This window comes from Amphibalanus amphitrite, unplaced genomic scaffold, assembly GCF_019059575.1.
Source record: "Amphibalanus amphitrite isolate SeventyFive unplaced genomic scaffold, NRLGWU_Aamphi_draft 000597F_arrow, whole genome shotgun sequence".
NCBI classification, from domain to species: domain Eukaryota; kingdom Metazoa; phylum Arthropoda; class Thecostraca; order Balanomorpha; family Balanidae; genus Amphibalanus; species Amphibalanus amphitrite.
This window is the reverse complement of record NW_024882091.1, coordinates 164,177-190,408: the sequence shown is the minus strand read 5'-3', so window position 1 is coordinate 190,408 and position 26,232 is coordinate 164,177. Positions and strand designations below refer to the sequence as shown.

Here is a 26,232-nt window from a genome sequence, read left to right as displayed (position 1 = left end):
CAGAGCAAATTCGAATAGGTATTTAGACCTCAATCAGTACACAAAGGAATGTAAAGCATAGAACAACGCGATGTACTAATGAGGGCCAAGGCGAGCACTCCTCGTTCATTTTGGTCAGTCATCATGAGCACTACCGCAGACTGGCCATGCAGGATTGCTCTCTGCTGGATCATCTTATAAATGAGACACGTACCGGGCGGCACATATGTCCAACAGGCAACTAGGCCAGAGGCAGACTTCAATGAGCTGATCAGCGAGCCGGGTCGGGATTCCCAGCTCATGATCACCATCCATGGCGTCGCTACACTTCGTCACGTCGACTAGTCGCCGACAACAATCTTGCGATCAATCCTGGGCCGAAGCGGCCGGCCGCCGGCGCTGGCACTTTCAACATGACCAGCGCGTTCGGACAGACCGGTGAGGGGCAAGGCGGTCGGGATGAAGATGAGAGGCCCGAGAGAGTCCCGTAACATGCCAACCAGAGGCCAGGCGAGGTGAATTATTTGATGCCACCGGAGAGAGACGTAAGAATGGGATGATCTACGAACTTTTGAACTATTTTCTGTCGTCATTACGTGCTCTCATAGCCGGGGAAACGTTCATAGCTGTCACCGTTTTCAAAACACTGTGATAAATGTGACCAACAGCGAGTAATCAGATCCCTATAAATCTACAGACACGACAGTGTCATTACTGCCAGGAGACCGGATCCCAAGATAACAGTCAGTGACGCCAGTTGCATCGTGGCCTGGCCCGGTACTCCGTGCAACATGCTCGTAGAAAGGTCACTGCGTGCGCCGTTCATCACGAAAAGCACCCAGAACCACTTCCATCTGCTCAATTCATGTGATTTAGAGTGACCCGGGCATGATGCGAATTTCTCCCAAGTCCCACATTAGCAAGTCCCAACGGCATTTAGGAAATAAATATCCGGTAAAAGTCACCGGTTATGTGTCGGCGAATCATCCATAGTGCACTTCACAGACATAATGGCGAGCGGAGTCCATTGTGCATATCAAGGGTCACAGCAAACTGCACGGTAAAGGTGGTGTTGGCCCATGGCCGGGCCATTGCCGCGCTCACACGAGGCGTCTTCGCTAATTGGACGTCATGATTTGCCGTTCCCAGTGTCTGAGCAGTGTGCATCGTACATACACGGTCAGTCAGCCTTTGTAAGGCTGAGCAGCTGAGCAAACTCACCTGTATACGAGACGAATCGGTAGTCGTTCGGTGTCGCCGTGTTAACCTCCTGCGCGCTGCTGCTGACGAACGCCACCGTGAGCAACACCAGCAGCGACGCGCTGCCGCCATTGGTGGTCCCCATGACGCCAGATGAACTGTTCAGTGTTCACTGCTTCAGAACACGCCAACAGATGTCACCGACCGTAGAAACGACTCATCACCCTGAAATGGACAGGAAAAATCCATCACGATCACATCCATGGGTACCTACGAAGGTGCAAATGTTTATTGGAAGACGTTCTTATGAATAACTTCGCAGTAACGATCCACTAATAATGCTGCCATTTGGCTAGATGGAAAATTTCACAAGTAGCCTCGAATCGATTACGCCTGTAGCACTCCAGATATTACAAAGTCATTCCGCCCAGAACGATGTTTCACTCTTCCAATCACTTCCCTAATAGGCAGCAAACAGCAGGCTAAACGGCCTAGCATAGCCTTGAATTCACTCTCATCTCGCTGAAGCGGCCAGCCGCGCCTGTATCTTCTAAACTCGCTGGTTCACAGACCGCTGAGCGTCAGTTCATTACCGTAGCCGCCCCCGAGATGACCCGCTCCGGGGGCCGTGGGCGGCACTGGTGATTGGTTTCACAGACTATTACAGCTAGCTATGAACGCCAGCGCCCAGCGCCGGGCCGGGAGGCTAGGGCGGTGACCAGGAACGGAGGAGTCTGTTTCCCAAGGTGCAAAGATCTGATGTCTGGAGTGCGGTGATCTGCCAGCTGGATAGAGTGACCTGAACAAGATGCAATAGTGTGCTAACATAGGTGAACCAATCTACTCACTGGGGAGTGAATAGAATCGTGGAGTCATTCGCCGACCGAGGTGAAATGCTCTATTGATCAGGCCGGCTGAAAAGGCCTGGTGTTGATGAGACGGCAGCGGTAGCGGTGACCGGTCGGGCCGTTCCCAACGCCCCGACGCATTACCGACAGCCCTGTCGCCTATTTGATCGACACGCGCCGCCGGGCGACTATCTCGGCGCATCGGAGACGTGCAGCAGCGCGCTTTCACCGCGCCGCGCCGGTTTCGTCTCTGTTCGCCCGTTCGATCGGCACGAGGAGTCTCCGAAACCGGCGTCTTCGCCCAGACAATGGCCAATAAATTAGCAGTCATCACCGACCAGTTCAGACCTCATCGCAGATAGTAGGAAGAGAGAGAGAGAGAGAGAGAGAGAGAGAGAGAGAGAGAGAGAGAGAGAGAGAGAGAGAGAGAGAGAGAGGAGAGAGAAAGAGAGGGAAAAAGGAAAGGGGAGGGAAGAAAGAACGAGAGAGCAAGGAGAGGGAAGGGAAAGAAAGAAAGAGCAACGGAGGGAGAGACAGATGGAGAGAGGGGAGAGAGGAGAGAGGAGAGAGGAGAGGGAGGGACAGGCAGACAGACAGATAGAGGAAGAGAGACAGAAAAAAACTAAATAGCAGAAGTGTAACCAAATGCACATTACCCATCTGCAGTGCTGACTGCTGACCTAGGCAGTTCTGGCACAAACCACAGGCCACAACCCCGTCACGCACCACAGATCAGCCAATTCCCTGACATTTTACCTGACGGTAATTCTTCCCGCTGTCAGGGGCGATTGCGTACCGCACTGTCCTGTTCGGGGATTGTCATGGACAAATACCTCGGATAAGTGTCAAAGTTATCACTTACAATCAAAAATGACTCGGACAACGCTGAGGCAAAAATGACTGAGGAAATATCCCGACAATGATATTAGTTATAATTAGTGTCGCAGCATGACGGAATACAAATGGTTCAGCAACTTCCGCTGGATCTATTCAAATCCACAACGCAGCATTAAAAACTGGAAGGTTTAGTTACAGGCATCAGATAAAGATACACATAAGTCACAGGCCAGCGTAGTCACACCACAGGGTATGTAGAGCCCTCAGTGAGAGCGTTAGGAAGGACCAGCCGCTCCCCTGTCGCTCGGACCGTTACTCGCCGCCGTCACAGGCGCTGTAGATCGTGACGGTCCGTCGGACAGTGACGCCCGGCGCTAACGTTAACACCTGTCGACCGTGACGCGGCATGTGTCACGCGTCACGCGTCTCAGGTGAGAATGTGGCGACACTTCCTGTATTTGTCACATATACAGATACCAAACCGGTGACTGAGTGAGTGAGTGAGTGGTGAGTGAGTGAGTGAGTGAGTGAGTGAGCAAGTGATTAAGTACATTTCGTGAAACCAAATTGATAAATCTAAAAAAGCGAACTAAATCTTCCAAATCATTATGAGAAACGCAAAAAAAAAGTTTTTCTCATAATCTTATCAGCATCTTTACAAGCCGCTGACGTGATAACGCAAACACACTTGTCATGTGACATCGCAGTGTTGGGAGTTTCCTCCCCAAGCTCTCCGATAGCACTGTTTGCGACGTTTAAATGTCCCGATAACGGCGTCGAATTATTTAAATAAGCTGGTTCTCAGTAGGCGAGCGATCATTAATCAACACCTGGTCGGAGCGTCGGGCGGCCGGAATACGAGCTCAGGCCTCGGGCGGCTCTATCTATTCGCCCAGGTTAATTACTCGAGACGTGACCCTGAGTCGGCTGGCACCGCCCATCGACGCGTCGGCGCCCCTCCCTCCTCTCCGTCTCTAATCGGGCTAAGACTACCGCCCAGGGCTAAGGCTTCTGTCGGGCACCGGCCCGGCCAGCGGAGTTCACAGTGGACAGAATCTCACGCATGGTGGTCGAGGGTTCGGCGCTTCGTTGAATAAACTGCAGCGTGTGCTTCCATAATTAGGTGCCTGGTAACGAGCCCCACCAGCCCAGACCACGCGAAGACTAAATAAACGTCAGCGTGGTGACGAGTTAACGAGCTTCGACCTTCCCTGGTGGCCGGCAGTAGGCATACGGAGCTGTTCTGACCTTTCATGCTTTTATCTGGAGCCCGCTGCAGTAACTTAATATTGAAGCGGAAGATAATCATTAGTTGTATGTTTATTGTGGATTTTGGGTGCATCGACTGTTTTCGTCTTTTAGCGCTGAACCGCTTGTTCTGCAGTGGTCCTTCGCTCAGCTCGGTGGGCCCCGGCGTCCCACCTGGTCCGTCACGATGTGGTCCAGCACTCACTGACCCCGTATACCAACACGCGAGCGGGCCGCCGTCACAAAACACCGCCGGTCAGACGGGTGACCCGGCGGTGTCGGTTTCCGGCTGCCGACCGGTGCGACCCGGTGTCACCGGCGACCCGACCCGATGTCACTCGCCATACCAACATTCCCATCGGGCGGTGTCGGCTGCCGCGCAGTACTGACGGTATGCCAGTCGGCATCTGCAGGAACAGTATCGATGTCTGACCAAACGTCGGGTAGCACTGCCGGCGGTGATAGTGAACTACAAATCGCGTCAGCTCTGAGCCGAGGTTGTGCCTCTATCTCGCCCGGCAACATCACTGGACGCTGTTCTATTACAGTGCCGCCGCATCACATCACCACCTGTTCCCATATTACCCCGCTGACACTGCCCTCGCTCTCATGTCGCCGCTCTGTTGGTCTCCGGTTTTGGCACAGTTGATAAGCGCTCCGGCCGCTCAGTGCCTTGCTAATGACCGCTGTATCCACGCCGGTAGCTCGACCGAGTGTGATCCGACCATCAAGGCGGCGCCAATCCAGTCACGACTACATGTAAACAGTCGGAAGGCCCCTCATTGACATCGCACCGGCTGGGAATCAAGTCGCGCCGACCGGTGTGACACGGTTGCCGAGTCGCACACACTCGACAGCGACCGGCCGTATCAGCACGCTCGAGCACGGACGCCGGCGGATTTTAAACAGACGCCGTTCGTGACTGCGTCAAATATGGAGCTCGCCGCTGTCTGCAGCGTTTGTTTTCTGCACGCGGCGCGGTGTCTGTCAGCCTGAGGCGCAGCTCGGGCCGACTCTGAGGTGCCGAGAGGCCGCCGAGCTGTCGACACGACTTCATCGCTCGTGTGAGACCGCTGAGAGGCGAGGTCGGTGTGTGTGAGGGGACGTAATTGCGAGGCATTTTCGGTGCGCCAAGTTAACGCCCTACGTGGCCGCCCAATTACGTTAATGACCAGGTAATTGGGTCCGCTGGGCGACTGGGCGGTGGTGCCCGGCCGGCGGGGCGCGGCGGACGGGACAGTGCTGCTGGGAAACAACCGAGCGGCAGAGTGGAGCACACTCTCACGGTCCCGGTGGTTTGGAGCTGTGTGTGGGTAATGATCCATCCTCAGCCTTCACAGTTGAATGGTTTCGGTAAAACACACCAGGCCACGAACGGCTCCACAAACGTCGCACGACAGGCGACAGGCGCGCTAGTCAGTGCGTCGCACAGCAGTCTGTTTACTGCCGGAGATATGACAACGAAAACATCAGGTTTGTGGTATAAACACACCAGAAAACACGTACGGCTTTTTATACCGTCCTTGCGCAAACATCGAGTATGCCCATTCGTAGCAGAGGTGAGGTGACCATAAAAAGGCGAGATCCCGTGAAAACTTGGACACGAAACTCACGTGAGGTCTTTGTTCGCGTGCTGCTAGCTCATGAAAAACCCAAACGGATTATGCAACACAGAAGTATAATCAAGTACGTTTTTCATCCGTAATAGTTGGGCGGAGTTGGAAATCACCATACGAATTTGCACTGCGTTCCGTCCCATTCCAGGCTATCACGATCAAACCACCCAGCTGGGGCATGTCGATATTAATCTTCATACGCAGCACGCAGGTGCAGCATGCCGCTCAATAAGTAGCGTAAATCATCTTAAAGCGAGCAGTCTCCAAGAGAGTCTGTCCACTGCCTTTCTGTTCACCGGTGGGCGGTCGTGGACGCACCGCCAGTGGAGATGATTTAAAGGCCATCTGGTCTGCAAGGCGCGCCAGACTCCTGAGGTCATAAAGGGGCCTTCGATCGGTCCTGCAACTGCTGCCATCAAACGCACGCCTATCCAGACACACAGCAGCGTTGGCTGGTGGAGACGGCTTCTGTCTGGAAGGTACTTACAGGTCCGCACTGATTTAACGCCTCGCCACCTCACTCTGACCTGATCCGGTCAGGACGGGACGTCAATAAATCAGTCTCTGTTCCTCTAGCGGTCCTTTACCTGCCAGAAGCCGCGCCGAAACGGCAGTCGTCGCGACCACTGACCAGTCCGCGTCCCCCAAGGAGGTGAGCCGTAGACAACAGACCGAGGCGACCGGAGACTGCAGCGCACGGAATACGGCACAAGAGACTAACACCAGCGTCGGGCAGAGGCCGAAGGAGGCAATTCAGGACGGAAGCACGGGGAAATGATGCACATAAGAAAGACCTGAATGCTGAGCGGATCTAACAGACTGAAAGAAATTATCAAATATGTGCAAATGATAAAGTGAAGATATTTTGACGTTTGAATCAGGATAAGTGATAAGCAAAACGCAAAGAGTGGCGTGCACAATACGCAATGCGCATGCATGATGAAGCTAGACTTCACCTGGTCATCAATGAGACAATTGAGAGGTGCAGACAAAAGGTGCGAACGGTCAAGATATCGTCAAAGTTCACACTTTTTTCACCGACATGCGTTCAACAGATTCTACTCAGACAAATGAATGACGGAATATCGGCGGCGTCCTTTGAAAGCCGGAGCTTCAATTGCACAAATGTGGATTGCGACACCCGCTCTTGCAATTTCGCTACATCGCGGAATTCGGCAGCGAAAGTCTCACGTGTGGACGAAACGAGACTCCCGTCCGCCCGCCAGATGACCCATTTGCATTGCAGTGACGGCGAAATATATCTTCTCGACACCTTTGTGGAAGCTGTGGCTCTGTAAGAGCTAGAAGAGCTGTAAGAGCACTGGACCTCACCTGTGCTGAATAAGTTACCATGCATTTGAACGTTTTCAACGCGATTTAACGAGCATTATAATGTCAAGCAATGTCACCTGCAGACGTAAGGCAGACTGTCTTATTTAAATCGTTCCACCTATCTGGGGGCGTGAGTGAGAAGCAAGTACGTCCTACTGTCGGGAAAAAGTCGCCGCCCCAGACGACCATAAGTCACTCCCGCACCCTTGCACCGTATCCTGGTTCCACAGCACTCCCTGGGACTGCCCGGAGACTCCCAAATCCTCGACTCTGGACACTCCCGCACTCTGGGTCAGATAGAGACGCCCAAAGCCCTGCGACCGAGCGGCGCCAACGGCAAAGAGGTCGTCCATTGCTGCATGGGGCGGACGCGCTGAGACAGGGCGAGGTGCGTCGGGTGTCAGGGACACGTTGCTGACACGTCTGATATTGGTGACACTCCTGACACTGCCCGAAGCGGACGGACGGGGCAGTAGATCTGCATTCGTAGGATAGCGGTTTTCGAAGATCTGCAATTGCATACTGCATAGTGCGAGACTTTACACTTTGGAACGTCGATCTGGTGCCGGTGCCCACGGCAGGGTGGTATAAAACTCACTCGGAGATATACTGACCAATACCTACCCCACTAATGTAAATCACACCAGTCATACTGATCCAGGCAGTACCACAGACAGCCCCGAAGGCAGACCGAGTTTGCAAGCACACCCCAGCAGAGGCAGTTCGTACCAATAACGATCCCCGGAGGAAACCACTGACGTCGATCGCGAGTGACGCGAGATGTGCGTGAGATCGGGACCGCTCTCACCGAGTGAGATGTGAGCAGTTTGGTGTGAGATGCGAGGCAGCCGGTTGTAATTAACACGGCCGGTACCGCCGTCATCGCCGCCGGGCTCGGAGCTGAGGAGATGAGGTCACCGATGACGCCTCGTCATCTGGATGCCTTCACGCGTCCGGGAGCGGCCTGGAACGTGCCTAATCGACCCCGGAGCGGAGTTGAGGTGTTTGGCTCGTTCGGAGTTCCGCGCCAGCCTGTGTTTGATGGACGCCTGTGGGATTTGCGATGTAAGATGTGGATTGTGGGGATTAGCCCCGCGCACACGCACACGGTCGTGCTGTAAGTTTGCTTTCTGGAACACCGATAGTATCGACGGCTGCAGCTGGCAGTCACGAACCATCGAGAATGATTGACCGTCTTATCGGCCGCCGCCGATAAGACCCGTTGAGGGCTCCAGCCGCGACCAGCCGGCACTGAGCCGGGGGACGGACGCGCGCAAACACGACGGGCGGGCAATAACATGGGGAGCTCAGTCGGGGAGCGGCCGCGACCGCGAGAGGAGAGGAGTGACGGCGCGACACAGGGACCTACTCCATATTTGTGATGGAAGTGCGGAGAGCAGTGCTCTGGCTTAGGAGACGCCGGTTGAGTGTTGCACGGTGTGCACGGCGGATACTTGGCCTAGTGGATCGAACAACAGGACAACGACAATGGAGATAGGTGGCGGACAGCAGGATGACCGGTGGCAGGTGGGCGCAGCGATAGGCTGCGGGGCGGGGAAGCAACACGGGTGCGGGCAGGGGGGTACGCGGCGGTAGGGAGGCCGCGGGCGCCGGGGGGGGCGGCGGGCGCCGGGGGGGGGGGGGGGCAAGGCAAGTGGCGGCCGGGGCCGAGTTGCGAGGTGGCGCGCGCGGTGGCGCTGGCGGAGGCATACAATTGTCGACGTGGGTCGGATTTGCAGGCGCGCGCGCGGCGGCGCGGGATGGAGGCTATGCAATTGTCGACTTGGGTCGACTTGCAAGGCGCGCGCGCAGCGGCGCTCGATGGAGGCTATGCAATCGTCGACTTGGGTCGGATTGCATGGCGCTCGCGCGGTGGCGCTGGCGGGGGGGGGGGGGCTATGCAATCGCCGACTTGGGTCGGATTGCAGGGGTCTGGCGGCTGGGGGCCGAGTCGCAGGTGGCGCGCGCGGTGGCGCTGGGGAGGCATGCAATTGTCGGCTTGGGTCGGATTGCGGGCGCGCGCGCGGCGGCGCTGGATGGAGGCTATGCAATTGTCGACTTGGGTCGAATTGCATGGCAGGTAAGCGGCGGACGCAATTGTCGCCTTGGGTCGAGTTGCAGGCGCGCGCGCGGCGGCGCTGGATGGAGGCTTTGCAATTGTCGACTAGGGTCGAATTGCTGGCGCGCCATGCAATTGTCGACTTGGGTCGAATTGCATGGCAAGGTAAGTGGCGGATGCAATTGTCGACTTGGGTCGAATTGCAGGAGCGCGCGCGGCGGCGCTGGACGGAGGCTATGCAATTGTCGACTTGGGTCGAGTTGCAGGCGCGCGCGCGCGGCGGCGCTGGATGGAGGCTATGCAATTGTCGACTTGGGTCGAATTGCTGGCGCGCCATGCAATTGTCGACTTGGGTCGAATTGCATGGCAAGGTAAGTGGCGGATGCAATTGTCGACTTGGGTCGAATTGCAGGAGCGCGCGCGGCGGCGCTGGATGGAGGCTATGCAATTGTCGACTTGGGTCGAATTGCTGGCGCGCTATGCAATTGTCGACTTGGGTCGAATTGCATGGCAAGGTAAGTGGCGGATGCAATTGTCGACTTGGGTCGAATTGCATGGCAAGGTAAGTGGCGGATGCAATTGTCGACTTGGGTCGAATTGCAGGAGCGCGCGCGGCGGCGCTGGATGGAGGCTATGCAATTGTCGACTTGGGTCGAATTGCATGGCAATGTAAGCGGCGGATGCAATTGTCGACTTGGGTCGAGTTGCAGGCGCGCGCGCGGCGGCGCTGGATGGAGGCTATGCAATTGTCGACTTGGGTCGAATTGCTGGCGCGCCATGCAACTGTCGACTTGGGTCGATATGCATGGCAGGCGGATGCAATTGTCGACTTGGGTCGGATTGCAGGCGCGCGCGCGGCGGCGCCGGATGGAGGCTATGCAATCGTCGACTTGGGTCGGATTGCATGGCGCGCGCGCGGTGGCGCTGGCGGGGGGGGGGGGGCTATGCAATCGCCGACTTGGGTCGGTTTGCAGGAGTCAGTGCGGGACAAGGTCAGCGGCGGACGGGGCCGAGTGGCAAGGTGGCGCGCGGGGTGGCGCTGGCGGAGGCACGCAATCGTCGACTCGGGTCGGATCGCAAGGCGCGCGCGCGGCGGCGCTGGACGGAGGCAGGCAATCGTCGACTTGGGTCGATTTGCAAGGCGCGCGCGCGGTGGCGCTGGATGGAGGCTATGCAATCGTCGACTTGGGTCGGATCGCGTGGCGCGCGCGCGGTGGCGCTGGCCGGGGGGGGGGGCTATGCAATCACCGACTTGGGTCGTATTGCAGGAGTCAGTGCGGAACTGTCGCCCGGGTCCGTGCTGTTGGCCGTGCACGCGGCGGGACCGGCGTGGTCGTGCTCACGCCTCTGGCCGGGTCGGAGTTCGTGCCGAACTGAACCGTCTTGTATTTCACGCTCCGCGAGACGTTATCGCCTCTCTCCCTCTCTCTCCCTCTCTCTCTCTCTCTCTCTCTTTCTCTCTCTCTCTCTCTCTCTCTATCTCTCCCGTCCACGTGGCGGCCGGCCTGGGGGGGGGGGGGGGGGGGGTTGCGGGGCAGCGGTCTCCCGTCCGCGCGGCGCCGGTGTTGACACGCGCGGGGCGGTTTCTGGGGCGTCGGCGGGGGTGCCCGCCGACTTGTTTGGACGGGCGCTGTGGACCGGCCCGGGGTGACGGGCACTCGGACCGGCCCGGGGGTGTTTGCCTGCGTTAGCTGCGACAGTCGCCGGCGCGGCGGAGTGACGGCGCCGGTGCGGACAGAGGCCGGTTCGGTGAGGCCGGTCCGGTGAGGCCGATGCGGACAGAGGCCGGTTCGGCGAGGCCGGTGCGGACAGAGGCCGGTTGGCGAGGCCGGTTCAGCGACTGACCTGGGAATATTAGGTCAGCTCGGCGCGAGGCCTGGCAGAGGCCGGTGCGGACAGAGGCCGGTTCGGCGAGGCCGGCTCGGCCGGAACGGTTCGGTGACTGACTTGGGTTCGGCGACGGACCTGGGAATGTTAGGTCAGTTCGGTACGACGCCTGGCGGAGGCCAGTTCGGGCTGAGGCCGGTTCGGTGAGGCCGGTTACAGAGAAATGTTACTTCAGCGGCGCGTGGCTTGCCATAGACGGGCTCGAAAACTGACCTGGGATTGTTAGGTCAGTTCGGTAGCCCTGGCAGGGGCCGGATCGGCGACGGACCTGGGAATGAGAGGTCAGTACGGCGGGCGACACGGAGGGGTCTGAGCGACATGGCCTGGTAATGTTAGGTCAGTTCGGTGCGTGGCCTGGCAGCGGTCGCATCGGCCCTGACCTGGGAACTGGTCCGGCCGGTGGGCGAGCGGGCCATAGGTCACCGCGGCGGGTGATCGGATAGCGCCCCAGTTTTACGTGGTAATGGATCGGTTGAGGCGGCTGGCCTGGTAACGCCAGATGACCAACCGGCCGGTGGCTGCCGGGTTGGCCGTGGTGGCTTACCGGCTGGTCTGGCCTGCGCCAGAATAGTGACTGACCCGACGAGTGGGTTGGGGGATAATTCTCACACGACCCGGCCAGAGCGGCCCAGCGGCGGACGCTGGCTGCGGCGCAAGCGGGCGTCCACCAACGGGCGCGGCACGCCGCAGACGGCGTGTCACCGTCTCGGGATCCGCTGGTTTGTGTCCACAGCTGGTTTATGAGCGACGGTGTCCTTTTATGGCAGGCCGTATTCGGCGCCGACCGGGGCGGCGCGGGACGTGTTATATGACCGTCGGGCGACCGCCGCGCCGGGTCGGCCGCGGCGCGGCGGCTCGGCGGGGTCGCCGCCCTCGTTGGGCTTGGACGGTCGGCCGGGAGGAGGAGGGGGGCCCGGGGGGAGGGGACGGCGGGACGAGTATGACAGTCCTGAGACAATACGGACCGTCGCGGTGGCGAGCGGGTGGACCGGGCTCCCGGCCATGGGTGGCCCCCGTGTAACAGTGATGTGCCCCTAGCCATATGTATGAGTCGGGGGGACTGGCAGCGGCCAGTACCTAGCAGCCGCTGGCAGCAGTGAGATGCCTTCATCGCCCGTGGGCTCGGCCATTAGCGATCGGGATGCCCCTCCCCCCCCCCCTCCTAGCGGCCGCGTCGTGGGAGCGCCGAGGCGGCGGGCGGAGCACCGCCGGCACTGGGATCGTTGTTCTCATTGGCCCAGCGCCGGCCGCTGGGCGTCAACGGGCAGCGGTGACGCGAGCGGGCCGCCGCTTACAGCTGGTTATGACCGTTGGCCCCTTTACGGCAGGTCGGCCCTCGGCGTCGGTCGGGACACTCTCTGGGGCACGCGTCTGGGCACCTCGCGCCTGGCGGGGGGTGTCACGTGACTGACTTGGAGTGTCCCATACAGCTGCGGACTTCGGGCCGGCGCCCGCCGGCTGGCTCGGCGGGCTCGGAGCGAGTGTCATATGCCTGTAGGGGGAGCGACGGAGCGCCCCAGGCGGCACCGCGGCCCAACGCGGCGTGCCTTCGCTGGGCTCGGCCGGCCAGGGGGGGGGGAGGAGATGGGACAGCGGCACGAGAGCGGCGCCTATTACGGCTGTTGAGACGGTAGGTACCCGCTCCGATCTATCGCCCGGGGGTGGAGGCCTGGAACACGCCAGTGGTCTGGGACAAGGAGGTCGGGGGAAGTTAGGTCAGTTCGGTGACGTAACCTGGTAGAGGTTCGGCCGGCGTATGATCAGGTAGGTCAGGCCAGTTGGGTGAGTGATATGACCTGTCAGGAGCTCGGACGGCGACTGACCTGGGAGTTAGGTCCGTTCAGTGAGTGGCGTGGCCTGACAGGGGTCCGGACCGCATGCCTTGGAATCTGGATCGGTTCGGTGACATGGCCTTGCCCGCTCGACATGACCTGAAGTGTAAGGTCAGTTCGTACGGTAAGTGGCGTGGTCTGGCAGGGGTCCGAACGGCAATGACCTGGGGCGAGTGGCGTGGCCATTAACTGGAGTTAGATTAGTCCGGTGACGTGCCCTGGCAGAGGCCCGGACGGCGACCGACCTGGGAACTTCGGGCGGTTCGGCGAGTGGCGTGACCTGACAAGGTCCGGGCGGCCGGGGCCTGGCATGTTCGGTCCGTTCGGTGACTTGGTCTAGCAGGGGTCCGCTCGACAATGCCCTGGTGGGTTAGGTTAGGTCGGCGGCGTGGCCTGCCCTGTGTCAGCGTGTCCCTCGGCGAGCCGCTTCGTCGTGTGACGTCCCAAGTAGCGGACTTTTCCTTGTCCCGCGAGTTACGGCGTATCACTGGATATCCCCAGGCGGTTACACGTAAGAACGTGCTGATGGCGTTTGAACGATTTGGTTTATTGATGTTTCACCCAAGTGACCGTAATGTTCATGCTTATTAGGTATTCCGCGCTTTAGGTATCTGCTTGGGCATCCCACATGCTATTATCACCTTTACTTATATATAGCTGTGTCGTTTGCATAAAGCTGGCCAGCCATCTGCTTCTAGCCATTTCGAAAGACACTCTTGCAACTTCATGTTGAGCACAAGAACGAGATCCAGCGAGTCACGCTGCCCTGGTGTTTCCGGGGTGTCGATTGCCCTATGTTGCGAAGGGTTCTCCGTTTGGCGGGTTTGGCGGTGGCGGCAGCGCCAACGAGGGATCGATCATTATCAGCCAAAGCACGTATAGTGGGCGCCGGCGGTGCGCCGGCCCGGAGACCTCAATGACCGTCTTATCGGCCGCCGCCGATAAGACCCGTTGAGGGCTCCAGCCGCGACCAGCCGGCACTGAGCCGGGGGACGGACGCGCGCAAACACGACGGGCGGGCAATAACATGGGGAGCTCAGTCGGGGAGCGGCCGCGACCGCGAGAGGAGAGGAGTGACGGCGCGACACAGGGACCTACTCCATATTTTTTTTTTCTCCCCTCCTTTTTTCCTACCTATTCGTCGTGAACTCGGTGGCGGCAGCGCCAACGAGGGATCGATCATTATCAGCCAAAGCACGTATAGTGGGCGCCGGCGGTGCGCCGGCCCGGAGACCTCAACGCCAATTATCGTGGAACTGGTCAGCTCTGCAGGGTTTCAATTGATCAGATTGCACATGGTTAGTCAAATATTGAAAAGCGCGTCAAACACTGCGTTTAACACGCAAAGAAATGATTACAAACTAGCTGCTATTGAGTAGAACACGGCTCAATGTTCGAGGGATTTAAAGCTGCCGAATAGCTGAGGATTTATTGAACGGATGTAGCTGAGGGTGTATTCTTTGTTCAGAAGGCGGCGGAACGGGGAGGGCACCGGGGCACCGTGCACCCCTTTCATTTTGGCATTTTAACATTAGCCCTATGGGCGTTGCATGGAAAGAATGGGACCAAAAGTCGGCAGTGCCCCCCCCCCCTTAATTGAAGGTGTTCCGCCGTTACTGTCAGAAGAGACACAATTTGGAGAGCTGAACTTTCGCCCAAGTCTGGTTGTCATTGCCGAATGAATTATCGCGACGCACAACCGATATGCTTCTAAGGTGAAATGTTTCGGTAAAAGTTTCGACAGCTGTCTCAGCAAAAATGATGACTTTGACAAGCCCAACCGTATAATCAAGTTTCCACATTTCAACTGTGACACTTTCGAATAGCTCCACCCATGGAGACACCCTAGTGACAGCGGCATTGTTAGGTAGGTCTCGGAGGTGCGACACGATATTGGTGGATTTTCATTCCGGAGGAGATTGTCGAACCACGCGACATTCCCAGTGCAGCCGCAGCCTTGGATTTAGATGCCACCCTTCCACCGCCGAGGTGCCACCGGTAGGTTGTTTCTTGTTTCTACCGGTCTCCGTTCTGGTAGACGAGATCGGCGGCAGATGGGCCCACTGGTCGTTACGGGAGCAGCTGATGGGTGCTTCCCTCCGGACGCGTCCCAACCCTCCCCATTCCGGCGGACCTGTTGACAATTGGTCGACCAGCTGCCGTCTGGAGGGGGGGAGGATGAGGGAGGGGAGGGGTTCAGATGGTGCACACGTGACCACCGGACCTGGGACCGGCTCGGCTCAGCTCAGCGGAGGGTGTTCTTGGTCAGAGCAGCTGGCGCGACAACAGCGCCGCCACCGGCCAGCAGCGCAAACACTGTAGTCTGTAACCGACTCGCGTGCGGCAGGTTTTTAAACTGCCGGTGCCAGTTTAAACGCCGCTACGGAGCCGGTTTCCGTCGGGTGGGGCGCCTCATCGTATCAGGGGCGTATACAAGACACTGGCACACGCCCGACCTCGCGATAGCCACCGACGCCCCTGGACGGAGCGGCTGGGCGCCTCCGCCCCGTGCCGCGTGCGCCGGCCACCGCCTCCCGGACAGAGCACACGAGCAGCGACCTTGTGGAGCTCCCAGTTCGGAGATCGGTGAATCCGACAGCCGCCGCCGGCTGCCGATGACGAATCGCCGCGCGGCGGGAGGCACTGGGACGCTGCACGACGTGCACGTGAGCCGCGCGGTAGGCCGCAGTAGGACGGCCGTGCGGGGCCGCTCCCGGCGAGGTCACGGTACCGGGTGTCAAATATGCGCGACCGTCACGGCGTGATGGACGCTGTCATGTGCAGTATTTCCCGTGCATTTGCAGCGAATGTGATAAGGGCGTTATGATTGCGCAAATGACAGCTATTGTTCAGGGCGCGGCAGTCAGCGCAGTTCGTGAAGCAGCGTGGAACCATGCGCCCCGCGGTGCGTCCGCTGGCCACCTGGATGTGTCAGAACTCAGAGCTGAATCCATCTGGCTCCTTCGGTCCTCACCTGGGAGCTCCTGCCGCGCTATCCCCAACCTCGCCCACCTGCAGTCCAAAATAGAGCTACGGGCCAATCTGGGTCTTCAAAAAGCCGCTGCTAAAATGGTGAACAAACACGGGACCCCTAGCCGCGTGACGCCACCAGCCAGGACAAAACACACCCGGTGTACCTCAGCGGGAGCCGGCGGGCTGCTGGTCGGGTAGGGACCGGCGGCAGCGGCCACCGATAGCCAAACACTCCACAGCGCCAGGTGAGCCCCCTCGTCCTCACTCTCCCCCTCACCACCCGCACGTGTGACACGTGGCGCACGAGCCACACGCACAGCACGTGCCACGTGCGACGCGCAGCGGACGGAGACAGCTGCACTGCACCGGTACAGCGGCAGAGAGCCAGTGCAGCGAGGAGACACTCGGCAGATGACCGAGGGGAGGTAGTTGATAGGCAGCGTGTTGGACACGGAGGAACACTGGCTCGATTTGCGTTTTAAATGACGCTTCGGTGTCCAAGGCTGTCTGCGGTCCCGTCTCGTGGATTGCGGAGTCGTGCGGGATCGGTTTTCCAGGGCTGGTGAAAAAAGGTGTCACTTTCACACGATGTAACTGTACACGTGCGAGGCACTGCACCTCACACTGGCATGCATGATCTTGAGGTGACTCAATGAGTAACCCGCGCCGTACCACTGATGACGTCACACCTGAAGGACAAGTGACGTCATCAGTGGCGTCTGCGTCAAAGGACTACCCCGGAACGACGTCTGTCTAGTTACGCCATCATGAAATGATTCAACCTTCTTCGAGCTTAAGTCTACGGCAGCGAACTGAGCACAAGATAAAAAAAACTTAACCAGGCCCTAGCCAGATGAATTAATAATTGAGCCTTTACCCTCATCTCTGTTGGGTTTCATTTAATCTTCACCACTCAAGATAGAACTTCTCACCTGTAGCAGCTCCTTACTATGCATAGTAAAGCATCCCACGCGTATATTGAGTCAGACTATGTTGTTGCTGAGGTGGGCTTCGCTCGCAAATTTTAACAGCAACCCACCTGTGCAGCCACAAGCCTCTGTGCAGCTTCCTACAGCCACCGCGAATGACCGATCGAGGTCACCCGATGACCCCGCTGACCCCGCCTCCTCCAGCGATCCAAATCGTGACCCAGGTCACGCCAGGGGTCACCTCAGGTCACCAGATGGCCTCCGGGTGAGGTCCATTACCGCGGGGGCGTCGTCCGTCGGGCGGACAAACAATTAGTGAGCGGCGCGCGAGATGAGAGTGACGATAGTAGCGGCAGGATGGCGTGGGTGCCTCTCTCGAGGGTCGCAGCAGATTATCAGTGGCCGAAGGCCGCACGGTCCCAGCCACGGCACCGCCCGCGCCGGCCGCGCTCCATCTGATATGGGGGCGGCGCTAATGGGCGACGGCCGTCACGCACACACGCACAGCCCAACTCCCGGCAACGAGACGGCCCCGACTGAGTTTGGGAGCCCGAAACAGGCCCCGATTCAGCAAATTCCGAGTGGTCTTACCGGCTTGAAAACTTCCGTTGGCGTGACGATTTGGGCCCGTTGTTCGAGACAGTTCAAATAGGCTTTGTAGACAGGAAAAGTTGCATTCCAGTCGAGATAAGTACACAAGGCAAAGATCTGTCACACGAACATGGGCCCGGCGCTATTCTGTTTTCGGCAGAAAAGACTGTCTTCCATGCAGCTGGCACCCAAACAGCGTAGACGGCACTCCCTGCTCGAAACAATGGAACGTCTATGGTGCAAACCGATGGCGTTAGCGGCGGCCGCAGGCGACGGATGTCGGAGACAGACATGTTCGGAACGCGGTCCGACGTGACAGGGCACGGACGAACGACCAGCCAGCGTTGGGGTATGGGAGAGTAGACGCAGAGAGACGACAGGGAGACGCGAAAACAAATACAGAAAAAAGGAGATAAGGCATGCATATTGGCAAAGAGGAGCGGAAGATGAATCATACCGACAAAATAGAGCTGCACGAGAGACGGTGTGGATATGCCCGAAAACAGAATGGAAAGGCGCAGAAAGGCACAGAGAGACACCAGACACATGAAATAAACGGCAGAGACAGTCTCAAAGACATCATCGAGACAGATGAGCACACAGACAGTCACCGTCCCGACCAGTGCCACCGGCCCATGGAACGTGACCAGACTTCAGAGAGCTCTGGCTCCGCATTCCCGACAGAGGAGGTCCACCTGCACGTGCCACCATCCAGGATGCTCATGTCAAATCTCCGATCAGCGACCGGACCGTGAGGCGCCCGCGGGGATACCCGTGAGGCCCCGATCGTGAGTTCTTACAGGTTATCCCGGCGGTGGTGGACCTTTTGACATGTCTAAGACGTCCATCGAATGGCCCGTTTATAGAGTGTCGTGCTCCACAGTGCAGTAACTAGAAACAGAACATTTAACGTCGTAATCTCAGAGCTATCGCGACAGCAAGTGCTTCTCAGATATGCAAACGGGATGTCCCGAATGAAGATATGAGAGCTTGTACTGGAACTTGAATCTAATTAGCGTTCCTCGAACGATGTGGACATTTGTTTGTCCGCCTGTTCTGACTACGAAGAAGCGTAGTTCTCAGTTCGCACTCCATGTTGAAGTCATTGGACCGGTACAGCCACTCCCCGGCGAGCCAAACCAGGTCGGACCAGGGGAGCCGAGAATACCTGGTATCATTTTCTCCGAGGGTCGGGATCGGGCAATGCCGGGCGGGCGGAGAGCGGGCGGAGCGGACAGGCGGGCGGGCGGGCGGAACGAACGCAGGGCGTTGCTCCTCTCGCCTCCACCACCGACCATGAGATGGCCGTTAATGGCCCCGTGATCCCGCCAGACGCCGAGGGGACGGGACGCCGCTCTGGCTACACAGAGGTCAGCTACTCGGTACGCCGGGGTCACTGCGCGGACGCCGCTCCCAAGGACGCCGTGCGGGAACCATGCGGAAGGTGGGCGTCTCTGTGCGGAAGAGTGAGATGAGTTATGGTGACAGAGGAGATGAGTGAAGAGTAAACAAGAACAAAATTAATTTGACTTTTAATTGCCGTTTAGGGAAGGTCGCATACCTCCGTGGTTTGGTATTCGTCTCGTGGGGCTTTCGTATTTTTGCCCGCAGCCTTCAATGAAATTTAATCACGCGGAAGCTAATTGCGCGAACCGGTCAACGATTTAATAACGACAAAAACGGTAGCGCAATCACGAGGAAGTAATTATGTTACGAATATCAACAAAAAGCAAGCCCTTCCAAGCCGAAGGGCCGTGCCCGTTCCAATGCATGAACGCTTCAGGAAACATGGTTAGATAATAAAGTTCCCTTTGATTTGCAAGACTTCTGCCATGGCATCGCTAAAAAGGGAAAGTGTGCGAATTGGACGTTTTTATTACCGACAAGACACCACAAACTGCAAGGCCCCGGGCCAGCGGTCAGTAGGTATACCAGGCTGAACCAGGGGCAGCGCCAGGTTCGACACAATTGTCTGGTAACCAAAACCCACCGGCCAGGATACATCAGAACCGTGACAGGGCTGGAATCAACGTCTGCAGTGCACTATAGATATCTCGTACTGAAGCGGCTGCGTAAAGAGAAGCGTGTATGAGCACACAAAATGTGAAGCCAATTTAAAATAAAGCAATGATCAAAACAAATGCCTTAGTGAAATGGGGAGAATCGCCTATACACTATCTTTAAATTATTTTAAATGGGCTCATCGGATGAAAAAAGTCGAAACAGGCAAACAGAATATGGGAAAATTGTTCCGGAAATAAAGATTTTCGGTCGCTCAGCGAATCCATTCAACGCAACATTACAATTGTGAATTGTCGTTAAACGGGTCTCCGCTTCAACCTACATTGTACTAGAGTTCCGGTTAGTAGCTGGGTGACCTGTACAAATTGGACCTGGAATGCCTCCAGAAAACCTGTGCCAACTGAGCGTTGGAATATTTTTCCATGCTAATAGATACCTGAGCTTCATGTTTAATTGATCCAGACCGGCGTGGCGTCGGTCTCCCGCGTCTGCCCCAGGTGGTGATGGTTTAGGTCAGGACTGAATCGAATTTGATGGCAAAAACTCCTAGCTCTAGGAGGTGTGAAGGTTGATTTTACAAAGTGGAAATGTCAGTTTGTACGGAATTCTGCTGACCTTTGATAAAAATTAAAATCCAATGGTGCCAGAAAAAAAATCAACTCATGACTTTCGCTATCAAGTAAAGTTGGAGCCTACGGTAACATTAATATTGGAACTTAAACATTGCTTTCACCCTGCACCCTCCCACTGAATAAACCACTTCCCTCGCCACCCGCATGTTTCACGGCATCTCCGCTCTCATTGGAGAGGCGCCGCCTACGGTAAGAGGCGGGTCCCGCCTCCCAGGCCACGGCCGGAGGCGGGACCCGCCACCCGGGCAGAACGGCTCTGCGGCGGTCCGGGGAGGGCTCTGCGGGCGCCCGGGGGAGGACGTCTGCGGCGCCCGGGGAGGGCTCTGCGCTCTGCGGTGCCCGGGGAGGAATCTGCGGGCGCCCGGGGAGGGACTCTGCGGTGTGCGAGGGGAGGCCAACTGACGAGAGAGACAGGGAAGATGGCACACATGTGGGCGGCAGCTGCGCACGCTGAGCGGCGCCGCTGTGTCGGCCCCATGGAAGGGCGGGGCTGGGATATGGTTCACCGGAGGGGAGAGGGATGGAGGGCGGAGGGATGGACAGGGGAGAGGGTTGTAGAGCATGTAAGGAAGTGTGCAAGTTTGCAGAATGTAGGATGAGGAAGAGAAGATGTAGGAAAAAGAGAGCATTACAAGGTGCTGGCATGATATACGAAGGATCCAATCAGAAGGAAATAGCAAGTAGGAAGAAGGAAATGACAAGCATAACACACAAGTGATTTCTCCCGTCTGAAAAAGCAGCGACAAATCCTTCAAACAATCTTTCCAGCACTGAGGTCGCTGCTCCGATTCCAGCCAGCAAAACCTCTCCACCCCGTAGAAATTGCGATAGCTCCCACTCTTAACTAACATCGTCAAGAACATCACGTCAATGATGTCCTCGCCATACCAGTTCTGCATGCGCTTCGGTACCCGTGACAGACACCGTGTCGCCTCGCGTGTCGCGATGACAGGGCGTATAAACACTGCATGAAGGACAGTCTTTATGGGAAGATCCTTGCACCGTTTACCACCGTCCTTGATCTCTGTATGTGCTCAGCAGATATGCGGCAGTCGCCGGGGAGGTCAAATAAACGCGACCGGAATGCTGGGGCTTCAGCTCACTGCCGGAGTTTGCAGATAAATTGTGCACAGGGTGATAGTGAGATACAGCAGAGGAACACGCTCCCGCGCTAGATACATGGTGCGGGGGAACAAGATTGCCAATGAATAAAAAGAAAACTGCCTCAACACGAAGCACTTAAATGAAAATTATTCGTTACAGGGGCGCGGGAACTACTTTCCGACTGGGGGGGGGGGGGGGGGGCACACCATAATAGAGATCAACCTAGGGTACCCCCAAATCTAGTTTTCTCACCGGTTTTAGGCCACTTATTTTTCATCCCTCGGCTTTTTCAACAAAAAAAGAAAACATTTGCAAAAAAAGTGTGGTATTCCGTCTCAAAGCTGTGGGGGCACCGCCCCCACGGCTCCAGAGTTGGGGGGGGGGGGCAAGCTGCCCCCACTGCCCCCCCGGCTCCCGCGCCTATGATTCGTTAAGTAAGTACGTTTTTACTTTATAATATGTCGTTATTTGTCTTAAATTTATTCATTGCACGCTCAGTATAATAAATATCTAAATGGGTTATTTAAGCGTCGCCGCAGTAACAACTCCAGTGACCCACTCGTTAGGCATGCATTCCTTATAAATCAATCAGCTGAGAATTGAGATGGGCATGTCAGATGTGTTACTATAGTAGTTCGCGGATGAGCGGGTCGTTGCACCATAATGTTCACGACGCGTGCCATTCCTTGTGTGCATGAATAACTCGGGTATTTAGCATAAATAAATTCCACACAGTGGCTTACACCGTTTTGACCCGGATACTAGGTATGTACTTCATATGAGTGAATGTGTTGTTAATATTTTGTAGGCTGTAATCGCACATATCTCGAAGTGTCCCAGAGATCGTATACGTTAATAAGAGGAGCAGGCAGGGAAGTAAATAAAAGTACGTATAACGCTAATGAGGTAAATAAGAAGCACTCGAAGTGATTGTGATGTGTGATAAACTTTTCACGTTGCACAAGTGCATAACCGTGGCACCCCGTACGAATTAATAAAAGTGATTCGTTCTTCATGACCGCAGGAACCAGCCTGAGCCGGAGACACTTCTTCAGCAATCACTCACCAAGTGTGAGCCGGCATTTAATAACAGACTTACTCTGGGGCAGTTCATGCTACGCCGGCAGACGACGCAAGCTACGGAGTACGAACATTTAGGGAACACTTAAACAGGCCTCTAATACGGCTTATCGGCCGCCGTATGAAGGTGCGAGGACCGGTTCCCGACATCATCAGATTAGCTTCGAGGTTGAATCTGATGTTGGTTTTATGTAGTGTATCAGCTTTTGGGGTCCTCATGAATAACTGAAGACAGATCGACGAAAAAGGACGGGCTTTGCGCCGCTAAGTCACCCGTCCAAAAGTTCTGGGACTTCGCCGCTTCAGCTTCCCTTCCTATGCAGCATGACAGCTCTATAGGAGTACGTGGGTAAATAAGACCGATTTATCCAGCTCTGCCATACCTATACATCGGTTTGTACGTATTTCAGCCTCTCTCCAGCCCGCACATTGAACCTACCTTGGGCAGAGCTTATCGGTCTAGGGCCTCGCCGGTGTCCGCTGCTTCTTTCCGTTTTCCGTCTCCGTCTCTCCTCTGCGGAAGGCTCGCACCTGGCCACTACCTTTCGTTCACACTCCCCAGTTGACAGATGCGCGTGCGTCCGTCACACTCCCGTAGTCTGCGCGTCTGTCACCCAACTGTCACACGAGCTGTCACCGGGCTGACTGTCCGCAACACCGTCACGACAACCCACGCCGCTGCCGCCGCTGTCACTGCCGGCGCCGCCGCCGCCGCCGACACACAGCGCCCCCGTGCGGAGGACGCCGACACCGGTACCAGCGCGCAGTGGCCCCCGGCGGGGCAGGAGCGACTCCAGGCAGAATTCCTGGGAGGCAAATGATTCGGGGGTCAAAATACTAAGTACCCTTGCACTCTGTTGAATCTGTTGAAATATCTGTCGACTATGTAAGACAAAATTAGAAAAGACGTTTTGATGAACCAGGGTGCCAAGCCAACTTTCTGTACCTGTGCGCGCCCCTGTGAGCGGACCCGTTGAACACGGTAGAACGGGTGACATTCATAAGTACCAGAGTACAATTGTACCCAGGTTACACCGGGACCAAGGTTACACAGGGGCCCAGGTTACGTTCGGCCCCAGGATTTGAAGGGACCATGAAGACGCAAGTACCATACTGTGATTGGTCGTTGGCAGACGGGAATGACGTAATGCATCCCTGTGGCGGCCGTGACGTTGACCAATAGGAGGGGCGGATACAAATTTGGACCACCTTGGTACACTACTTGGCAGTGTGCTTGTGATTGATTTTCTCGAGATTGAATTGAGGTAGCGCCGTCCAAGGCCGTATAGCGCCGTCCATCGCCCGCCGCGGCGGCGCCCAGGCCCGATGGTCATCCGGTGTGGCGGGAGGTAGCGTCCCTCGGCCCCCCGCCCGGCGGTATAGCGTACTGCGGCGTCCGAAGGAGAAGTGAAAATGACCCCTTGCACGAATTAGTGTTCGCAGCGGCTACTTAAATTGCAGGAGGGGGAGGAGGCAGGGGCGTCGCCACGGATTTTTGAGTGGGGTGGGGTCGGGTTTCCGGTCTTCGTCTTGATGGGTAGAGGTGTTATTAGCCACACTCCCGGTTTTTTCATGTGTTGAGAAAAATCTCGGCGCGCAGCGCCACGAAAGCAGCGGTGTATCTTATTGTACATACTACATACATCACTTTTGCATCGTGCATAAAAATCCAGCACAGGCCACCTGAGGTCAGGTCACAATGTCATGTTCAGTTCAGTTTTAAAGGGACCCTCCCACCTTCAAAAAAGTTAATGAATTGGCATGAAAGTGATGTCCCTTGGTTCAGAAAGAGCGAAAACGAATATCTACCAAATTTCACCGAAAAATATTCACTGGTTTTCAAGATATTAGGCTTTTACTTTTGTTTACTTTTTGGGATCTCCCCTGTTACTAGCGACTTTATTTGGAAGCAATAATTTGGCAGCCTTAAAGTGCGGCAGACGTTGCGCGCAAAGCAGCGTATACCACCACGTGTTAAAGGGACCCTCCCACCTTCAAAAAAGTTAATGAATTGGCATGAAAGTGATGTCGCTCGGTTCAGAAAGAGCAAAAACGAATATCTACCAAATTTCATCGAAAAATATTCACCGGTTTTCAAGATATTAGACTTTTACTTTTGTTTACTTTTTGGGATCTCCGCTGTTCCTAGCGACTTTATTTGAAAGTGCGGCATTTGTTGCGCGCAAAGCAGCATATACCACCGCGTGCTACAAAACGTTTTAGTCAAACATTTAACGGACGTTCGAAAGCCTGATGACGTCATCAGATTCCCGTAATGGTTAAGAGATAGGGACCACGCTGGTCCCACCCTGCAAGTAAAGGGAAGAAATTTCTTGAGCACCATAAAGCTGCGGGGGTTGCGACCAGGATAAATGGTGGTTTCTGAGCCTGGCCGCAAACTTGGCTATCTCAACTCAAAACTAATGTTAAGGTGGGAGGGTCCCTTTAAAGGGACCCTCCCACCTTAACATTAGTTTTGAGTTGAGATAGCCAAATTGGTGGCCATGGCCTGAAAATACCGGTTTGGGCATTCACAACATCGAAAAATGCTTTAATTCGGAGATATGGAATTTCAAACTTGCAGTTTTCGGATTCTAAGGGGCTAATGCATTGGTATGCCCCCTTAGAATTTGTGACGTCAGCGGAGATCTAACGATTTTTAAATCTTTTACTAAAACGTTTGGCAGCACGCGGTGGAATATGCTGCTTTGCGCGCAACAAATGCCGCACTTTCAAATAAAGTCGCTAGGAACAGCGGAGATCCCAAAAAGTAAACAAAAGTAAAAGTCTAATATCTTGAAAACCGGTGAATATTTTTCGATGAAATTTGGTAGATATTCATTTTTGCTCTTTCTGAACCGAGCGACATCACTTTCATGCCAATTCATTAACTTTTTTGAAGGTGGGAGGGTCCCTTTAACGATGGTTTTAGTCTAAGATTTAAAAATCGTTAGATCTCCGCTGACGTCACAAATTCTAAGGGGGCATTCCAATGCATTAGCCCCTTAGAATCCGAAAACTGCAAGTTTGAAATTCCATATCTTCGAATTAAAGCATTTTTCGATGTTGTGAGTGCCCAAACCGGTATTTGCAGGCCATGGCCACCAATTTGGCTATCTCAACTCAAAACTAATGTTAAGGTGGGAGTGTCCCTTTAATGCCTCTAAAAGCTGCAATCTTGCCATTCCTATAGATTTGCCTGTCCCGTAGCTCAGTTGGTAGAGCATTGGACTCCCGGTAGTGAGAGCCCGGGTTCGAGACGCCCCGGCGCTCGATTTGAGACTCCTGACGGGGACGGTCTGCGGTTGGTGGGAGCAGCCGCAGCAAGTTGAAGTCAGTTGAGTGGGGCAGGCCGTGTCCGGCTTTGAAGGGCACGTTAAACTTTGGCATCTAAATTCTCCCGATACCCGGAATTGCGCGATCGGACGGTAGGGGTCGGGGTCTACGCAACAAGCTCTGCTTAGCGTGGGCTCCGGCTCTGTCAATCCGTCCATTCAAACATTCGAGCTAAATTTATAAAAAAAGATTATATCCTATAAGTCTGAAATTTGTTGTAATGAATGGGATTATAAGTGCCAACAGTTCATGAATCTGGGATTTTACATCTGAAAAGTGAAGTATGTGACCTCACCAATCAATCATGATAAGATATGGGAAAATGCACGAGATGCCCTCTGCTTTGAACGAATATGCTAAAAACGCTATAAGATACTTTTGTAGCCATGGCACCTCTGCTCATTTTAGAGACAAGGCGCAGCTAATGACCAGTGGTGACTCGAATGGTCAGTCATTACTATTAGTTAGGTCATCAAAGGTCTCTAACACATTTTCGACAACAACTTTTGATGGAGACGCTGTAGAGCAATGACAGCACCTGGAGTGTGTTCAGTGTGTGTTTAATGTTCAGTGCTGGAGTGTCAAGTGTGTTCAGCTCAGCAACACAGATCGATCGCACATTTTTGCAGCGGGTTCTTTTCCGGTCAGGACATGACCATTGATTAACCTTTACTTGATGTCAAGTTTTCTAGTTAAGTTCTTAAGTTCAAATTGTAAGCCATGCGAC

General features: G+C 55.7%; 1 protein-coding gene across 1 annotated transcript in view; it reads right to left on the bottom strand.

The window, feature by feature from the left end:
• The window catches only part of LOC122394547 (semaphorin-5B-like), a 55,339-nt gene extending 32,465 nt beyond the window's left edge, over positions 1-22,874 (bottom strand). Inside the window, exons 1-2 of the mRNA XM_043391505.1 lie at positions 22,609-22,874; positions 1,201-1,404 (exon numbers count right to left, since the gene is read on the bottom strand). Of these exons, the coding sequence (XP_043247440.1) occupies positions 1,201-1,324 (124 nt within the window). The 5' untranslated portion in view covers positions 1,325-1,404; positions 22,609-22,874. The remainder of the gene's footprint in view (positions 1-1,200; positions 1,405-22,608) is intronic.
• Positions 22,875-26,232: the final 3,358 nt, after the last annotated feature.